We start from the raw sequence: 8573 nt of genomic DNA, 5'->3' as shown, positions 1-8573 counted from the left end.
CAGATGTTCAGCATCTGTCCTGCCCGTAACAATAATCTCATCCAAGTAGCAGGCCACGGAAGGAATTCCTGGAATGAGTTGCTCCATGGTACGCTGAAAAACTGCCGGGGCCGAGGCAATGCCAAAAGGCATGCGCGTGAACTGAAAAAGTCCCTTGTGCGTGTTGATCACCAGGACTTTCGTGGCCTCTTCATCCAATTCCATTTGGAGATAGGCTTCGGATTGTAGCGATCACCGCATCTTCAGCACACGAGTCGTCACCATCAATACCTCCTGCGCACCTGCATCGCCATTCCCTGTCATTAAACCGTCATACATCGTAGAACTCACTCGTCTCTTTCATAGGCTCTACAACTGGTGACTCGAGACGTTCTACCTTCACCACCTGCGCCGCTCTCTCTCCTGCCGTCAACGCCATGGCCTGCACCGATGACCATCTCGCCCCACCGACGGCGACCCCCGCTCCAACGGTCGACATGCTAACGCTCTCTCTACACCAACTCCAGAGCACTGTTACCATTTTGGCGGAACGTGTGGCCGCCATCCAACCTCCCCGAGGTCCCCGCCGCAGACGCCCATGCTCGCCTTCGCCCGCGTTCTGCTGGTATCATAACACCTTCGGTGACTCGGCCCGCAACTGCCAGCCCCCTTGTTCCTGGTCGGGAAACGACACCCCCACCCAGTAGCGGCTGGCACGGCTGGGGGAAGTAGCAGCCACCTCTTTTTCGTCACCGACCGCACCTCCGGTTGTGGATTCCTGGTCGACACTGGAGCCGCAGTCAGCATCCTTCCCCCCACCCCCGCTGAGAAGAGGCACCGCAGAGCCGACTATACCCTTCAGGCGGTCAACAAGTCCAAGATTGCCACCTACGGCCATAGATCCGCCACGTTGAACCTTGGACTGCGTCGCGCCTTCCGTTGGATTTTCGCCGTGGCGGAGTTTCCTTACGCAGTCCTAGGGGCATACTTTCTTACGCACTTCGACCTGATGGTGGACATGCGTCGCTCACGTTTGATAGACAATACCACTTCCCTACACGTCTGCGGTGTTCCGTCATCCGTCCCCGCCATTTCGCCCACCCTAAGACTACCCGATTCCCCGGTGTACGCCAGCCTGCTCCGGGAGTTTGAATCAATCACGAGGCCGACCCATTCTGACTGTCCACTCAAGCATGCCGTTACTCACCACATCGTGACCCGCGGCCCTCCCGTGAACGCTCGTCCTCGACGCCTTGCTCTCGAACGCCTGCGCATCGCCAAGCACGAATTTGACCATATGCTGCAGCTCGGTATCATCCGCCCCTCGTCAAGTCCTTGGGCGTCTGCTCTCCATATGGTCTCGAAGTCTACACCCGATAATTGGCGCCCCCGTGGCGATTGTAGGGCCTTGACGATGAAATATGAAAGTCACTGGAAAGGTTAGCCAGCTGTAGGACTCGAACCCACATCTTCTCGATTGCCGGTCCAGGGTTCTACCAATTGAGCAAAGCGAACACGCCTTCTCAGCGACTTCCAGGGTGTGTCATCTGAAGGGACAAACCAGCCACTCTCTCACTCAACCTTTTGCTCATTCACACACACATTCATACGACGGGATCGACGCAGGCGGCAACTGATGAACATGAAAGAACTGATGTTCTGAGGCTGGAACAACATAGAAGGGACAAATACATACAAAGCCTTAAAGGGCCAAAGGGCCTTAAACCTCGCCACCTTACCCGACCGTTACCCCCTGCCTCATATTCAGGATTTTACGGCCCATCTTCACGGTGCTCGTTTCTTCTCGAAGGTCGACTTGGTGAAAGCGTATCACCAGATACCGGTCCATCCACCAGACATCCCGAAGACGGCCATTACGACGCCATTTGGCCTTTTCGAATACGTCCGTAGGCCGTTCGGTCTCCGCAACGCCGCGCAGACGTTTCAACGGTTCATCGACCAAGTTCTTCGTGGCCTGGACTTCGCTTTCGCCTACCTAGACGACATTCTAGTCGCCAGCAACACCGAGGCTGAACATCACGAGCACCTCCGGCAATTATTCGCCCGGTTGCAGGAGTACGGTGTGGTCATTAACCCCAACAAGTGCGAGTTTGGAGTTTCTTCTATCACTTTCGTCGGGCATACCATCACGCCCGACGACATCCACCCACTTCCGGGCAAAGTGCAGGCTATCTCCGACCGCCCTTTGCCAGACACCCAACGAGGCCTGCGGAAGTTCCTGGGGCTTGTGAACTTCTTCCGCCGTTTTGTCCCCCATTGCGCCACCCTACTGGCCCCGCTCCACGCACTCCTCTCGCCCACCCACCATAAGAGATCGCTTGCTTTACCTCTCGGGTGGACCCCAGCAGCTCGGGAACGCCGCCCTCCTCCACCACCCTCAACCCCACGCTAAAACGGCCCTGCTCGTTGAAGCCTCCAGTCAAGCTCTCGGCGCCGTGTTGCAGCAGCGGCAAGGCGGTGTTTGGAAGGCTCTCGGCTTCTTTTCTCGCAAGGTGTCACCCGCTGAGCGCCGCTACAGTGCCTTCGGCCGTGAGCTCCTCGCCGCGTACGCCGCCGTGCGGCACTATCAGCATTTTCTAGAGGGCCGCTCATTCTCATTATATACGGACCACAAGCCCCTCACGTTTGCGATACGCGCCCCTACGGCCAACCACTCTCCCCGCGAAGCTCGCCATATGGCTTTCATCTTGGAATTCACGGATGACGTGAGGCATATTTCCGGCCACCCCAACGTTGCGACTGACGCTCTCTCCCGGCCATTCGCCGCGCCGCTCACAGCGCCTCCCCAGCATTCACAAGTCGACTTCGAGGCTCTCGCCGCTGCCCAGGCCACCGACAGCACCTTGCGCACCCTTGGAACCGCTACTGCCAGCAACCTCCGATGGGAGCCTGTTGAATTTCCATCATCTGCTACTCCCATTTGGTGCGACATGTCAACCGGTTCTGCGCGACCCTACGTTCCTCCTTCTCTGCGCCGCGCAGTCTTTCTTGCCCTGCACGGTCTGGCGCACCCTGGGGTCCGTGCGTCGCGCAAGCTCTTGCTTAGCCCGGTACGTCTGGCCCTCAATGAACCGCGACGTTGCGACCTGGGTCCGTTCTTGTCTGTCCTGCCAGCGCGCTAATGTCTACCGCCGCACATCCACTCCACCTGCCAGTTTCCTCGTTCCAGACGCCAGATTCGACCACGTCCACAGGGATATCGTGGGCCCCTTGGCGCAAGTCCGTGGCCTCCGCTACCTCTTGACCTGTCTAGACAGGTTCACGCGGTGGCCTGAAGCCATTCCCATACCTGAGATCACAGCAGAGACTGTCGCCGCCGCTTTCGTCGCCGGTTGGTTCCGTAACAACCGATCCACCGTAACAACCGACCGCGGCAGACAATTTGAATATCATCTCTTCCGTGAGCTCTGCTGTCTCCTCGGGACCCGACACTGCCGTACCACAGCCTACCATCCGGCAGCGAATGGCTTGGTCGAGCGCTTTCACCGGCAACTCAAGACCGCCCTGTGCGCCACTGGCAGCCCGCTTTCCTGCCCTGATCGTCTCCCGCTGGTTCTCTTGGGCCTGTGTTCGGCCGTTAAGCAGAATCTGCGATGCTGCCCTGCCGAGTTGGCCCTTGGCACCACGCTGCGCTTGCCCGGTTCCTTTTTTACCCCAGTCCCTGCTGACGCTGTACCAAACTATTCGTCCTACCTCGCACGCCTGCGGTCCACCTTCCAAGGCCTCCTGGCCACTCCGACGCGGAACCAGTCTTCACGCCTGACTTTTAGACCACAAGGCCTTGACACGGCTACGCACGTGTTTCTGCGCCTGGACGCTGTGCGACCACTGCTCCAGTCACCTTACAGCGGGCCGCACGAGGTCCTGTCGCGGTCGCTGAAGCACTTCCGCCTGCTCCTTCCCCGCGGTCCGGACTCAGTTGCGGTCGACCGCCTCAAGCCAGCCTACCTGGACCCTTGCCCGTCTCCTTTGGTAGGAGTCTGTTCAGCGGACACCGTTTCAACCCCCCAGTCTCCCAGAGCGACGAGATCCCTCCGCCACGTACGCTGGTCTCCAGTCCTCGTCCAGCAAGCGTCGCGCCATTCTCCTCTCCGGGGGGGGGGGGGGGGGGAGCCATGTAGCGATCACCGCATCTTCAGCACACGAGTCATCACCATCAATACCTCCTGCGCACCTGCCCCCGAGGCGCGATGTTTTGTTTTTGACTGCATCGCCATTCCCTGTATATTAAACCGTTATACATCGTAGAGCTCACTCGTCTCTTTCATAGCCTGTACAGGATAAATCCAACTTTGAAAAACGCTGTCCACCATTTAGTGTCGCCAGTAGCTCTTCTGGCCTGGGAAGTGGATACTGTGCTACGGACAGTTGGGGGTTTACAGTCACACTGAAATCACCGCAAACTCGTACAGCGCCATTCGATTTTGGCACAACAACCATTGGAGTCGCCCACTCTGACACCTCCACCGGTCGCAGAACACCGTTTGCGACTTGTCTTTTCAAGTCCGCTTCCACAGCCTGTCTGATTGCGAATGGTATCGGGCGTGGCTTAAAAAATTTTGGTTGTGCCTCCTCTTCAAAATACAGATGGACCTTCGTCTTGGAACACTTCCCCAGTCTTGCTTCGAACAACTCAGGAAACTGGGACAGTAACGATGCTAATGACTCCTTCGCCTCTGAGATGGTTCCCACGAAGAGCCGGTTTAGATCCACACCCAACTCCCGACTCCAGTCTCGGCCAAGTAGGTCCGTATGTTCCATGTCAGTAAAGAAAACGTCCAACCTTTTCTTTCGGCCCCTATACGATACTTCCAGTTGAGTTTGCCCTCGAATCGGTATGTCGCCCTTGCTGAAAGATCGTAGACGAAGCTGTGAAGGAAAGAGCTTGGGCATTCCCAGCTTAGCATAAGTTGAAGTGTCCAGTAGTGTCGTGCCAGAACCAGTATCCACTTGGAGGAGTACGTTGCTGCCTACTATTTGACAAGTAACACTCTGACGTTCATATACGCCAGACATGAAGACATTTGAAATGTGTTCGATGCTGTAGCTTTTCCTCCCTCTTGTCGGACGACCTCCACGGCACATTTTGGCAATATGCCCACTCTTGCCACAAGCATGACAGTTTTCATCTTTGAATCTACATTTTTGCGAATCGTGATTTAAATTTCCGCAGCGAAAGCATCTCAAACCGTCAGGTCTACCCTCTAGCTTGTGCACGGCTTCGGCAGCGTTTAGCTCTCTTGATTCAGCTTCCGCCGTCAAGACATTCTCGGCCAAGGTGACAGCTTTATCCAGCGTCAGCTCCTTCTCTAGCACCAATCTTGCACGAACGCGTTGGTCACGCAAACCCACAATGAATGTTGTCAGCAAAGAACAAGTACGAACATTCGTTTCAGTTTCGTATGCACAGTGTGCTATGGTGGCCGAAAGGCGTTGCACGAAATCCTTTACTGACTCCGTGTCGCCTTGCTTTGTCGAGAAAAGCTTGAGGCGTCCAAACTCCTTAAACCTTTTGGGAGTATAGTGAACAGCAAGTCTGCTGGTCAGCTCTGAATACGCGACGGTCAAAACGTCGTGAGGTTGAAGAAGGTTGTACAAATGTTTGAAAACCTCGGGAGTCAGAGACGTTATTAACAGGCTGCCTTTGTCCGCGTCTTCAGTGACCCTAGCCACCCCAAGAGCTGCTTCAAACCTTACTTGGTACATATTCCACTCTTCTTTCGAAGGATCGAACACTCCTGGGCTGCGAAACCTCCGAGTGCTGTCTTCAACAGCCACTGTTTGTTGGGTTAGCGCCGGTGGAGTCGCCATCCTCGTCGCCAGTTGAGATGACCCAAGACTTGCCAGTAGGAAGAGTGATAAAGGATTTAATGCAACATAGGAGCAAAAGAGAGATGACCCGAGACAGCCGCTTCGGAGGAACCAAAAGCAAAAACAGAACTACGTGCACTCACGGACCTCTTCTTCTTCGCTTCTGCTACAACATTGAGCATTTGCACCGTGCCGGAATGTCAACTGAAATGCCTCAATAAAATGCGTCTCTTCTTGTCGTCTGCTACGGAATATCTTGCGGCTGCGCTCGAGAATATTTCCCGTAGTTAGTAGTGCACGAGAAGATACATACTTATGACGTACAGCAGTTCTACTACGCAGCCGCTAAAATGAATGAGGTATTTCGCATCATCCGCTCGAGTATTCTGGGGAATGTCACTTGCGTGAATACATGGAATAATGCAGTTTGCTCGTCTTGCCTTTTATTTATCCACAGTGACTATTGTGTTCTAGTCTGCTGCAGCCGAGTCTACAATTTTCTGAAAAGGCTGTCTCCATTTTCTCTTTTTACTTCCAAATATATATATATTGACGTTTCAAATATACTTATTCGTGAGGATCAAAAGAAGAAAAAGAGAGATTCTGCAGAGAGAGAGAGATTCTGCAACATTTCTTGTTGTATAGGATTAGAAGACCCTGATTTCATGGGAGTTTTATGCTACTTGAGGGCTGTTCTCCGCTATGGCTTGCGTAGTTCACATGATCGAGTCAGCAGCTAACGTCTTTGTAATGTGTCATGGACGACAAGGTTGGCTCGGTTTCGAATTGCAAATATTTTTCGGTGAAGGGACGCTTGAAACGCAAAGTTGATTAAACACTGTTCTTTCCCTTTCAGTCGTACCAGCGAATATTTGTTGTCAAAAAAGCCGAATTTTATAATCTCGAAATCCCGGGATTTGGCCTTGCGAAATCCTGGGATTTCGGGATCCCGGGCTCCGAACCCTAGCGCAGAGACATCGAGGCCTCGGACCAACGTCGCCCTCCATTGGCGATGTTGATTTACGGGTATACGTCACATGGAATCGATTCTGTCAAGTCCCCGCAGGCGAAGCGCTAACAAACGGGAAATACAAGACCTGGGAGCGCTAAACCTCATTCAAGGCTCTCTCTCGCTGATATCATTGTCTGTTCGACATGCCTCTTTCTCTTATCCTCGTCATGCATGGCAATAGAACCCTTGGTAATGGTCGCCGCGTATTGGTCTTACGAGGACAGAAGGAAAACACACCTTCGTGTGCAGCTTTAGTACAGGCTTCGTGTGCATAATGCAATGACCAATGCAATCTCATTTTCCAAGACACATTTCTATGACTAGCATACAGAACTTAAAGAATGTCGCACACTTCATACCTGTCTAGTTTAACTCGTGATAACAGTGTGGAACGCCTTAGACAAGTAGATAAACAGGACGGATGCTATTTTCTACAGTGAAGCTACAGGTAATATTAACTGTAAATGTGACAGGGCTGGGCATGTATTGAGATACTATGTATTATAATAGTATTACTGTAATACATTTTGTATTTGTATTATGTATTATAATACAGGTTACAGAAAACTATTTGTATTACGTATTATAATACACAAAACGCGTAAATTTTTGAGAAAATGTTTTTAAAAACAAGTAATCAGTAATGCATCTATTGTTTCATACAACAGACACTGCCAATTGTAAAATATTGTGTACGTCATGGGCTTTTAAAAAGTTATGAATTATTTCATTACTATAATCTATTACAATACAGCATTAGTATTATGTATCATAATACACATTTTCAAAAAGTATTCGTATTAGTATTATAATAAGAAAAAATATTATTACTGCCCACCCCTGAAATCTGAGAAGCGCACCTTCTGTGAAGAACTCCCTACGTATTTGCAAACTACGTATTTGCTCTTCATAACGAACCCTGAGTCTGGGCGAAGAACACACTAAATTGGAGTCTCCTGTTCGATGTGTGTTTTTTTTTTTACCAGTTTCAGGGTTCGTTATGCAGATCAATTATCACCAGCTCGCCTGCTTCGTTGCCGCTCTTTACGTATTTGCCTTTCAGTAAATAAAACTTGTTCAGGTAAGAACCCACTTTATTTAGTTAGGCAATATTGAAATATTTTCCTCAAATATGCAAATAAATACGGCGATCGTTGTCTGCGAAACATGAGAGCATTATCAATAAGGCAATGCACACACAGCACTAAGAGCGCTAAAAACATACAAAGACACGACAGCGCACTAACAACACGGTTTTCCTCAGGCACACACGGACCACTTAACATAAGATTATCCGATCACGTAATGGGGCTGTATCTAGTACTGAAATTTGTGATGTTCTACAGTACACGGTAGTACAGATAGAAGCCAAGATTCGGAGTAAAAAGCATTGAAACGGGAAGATAGAGCTAACGAAAGCTGGGCATCTTAATGACGATTGCAGGTTCTGCTGTGCAGACCAGTGTTGCAAGAGGGATATTTGGAAACAGGTGAATATGACAGGTTGTAGACCTTAGCAGATGTTGCAGACAGCATATTTCACTTTGATAGAAGTGTTTTTACAAATCCTAATAGCTCACGATGGAACACACACTCAACGTGTTCAAAATGAGGGCGTTCTCCCGCGGTCGTTAAATGCGGCCTTAAGGTGCGGAAAGCTGTTGCCGTTAGTGCAATTTCCTCGACGTAATGGAACGCGTGGTCAAATTTAAACGGCATTCGTTCGCCGCATGCCTAATAGTTCGTGGAA

General features: G+C 51.3%; 1 protein-coding gene across 1 annotated transcript; it reads left to right on the top strand.

Moving 5' to 3' along the window:
- The first annotated feature begins 416 nt into the window (after positions 1-416).
- Positions 417-4653, top strand: LOC135373142 (uncharacterized). The gene is made up of 6 exons (XM_064606401.1): positions 417-531; positions 645-1336; positions 1790-2227; positions 2346-3050; positions 3115-3972; positions 4588-4653. Exons 1-6 carry the CDS (start codon positions 417-419, stop codon positions 4651-4653), a joined length of 2874 nt encoding a protein of 957 aa, XP_064462471.1.
- Positions 4654-8573: the final 3920 nt, after the last annotated feature.

The sequence above is a fragment of the Ornithodoros turicata genome, unplaced genomic scaffold (genome assembly GCF_037126465.1).
Source record: "Ornithodoros turicata isolate Travis unplaced genomic scaffold, ASM3712646v1 Chromosome21, whole genome shotgun sequence".
NCBI lineage: Eukaryota > Metazoa > Arthropoda > Arachnida > Ixodida > Argasidae > Ornithodoros > Ornithodoros turicata.
The sequence above is the reverse complement of the archived record's forward strand: the minus strand, read 5'-3'. Positions and strand labels throughout refer to the sequence as shown.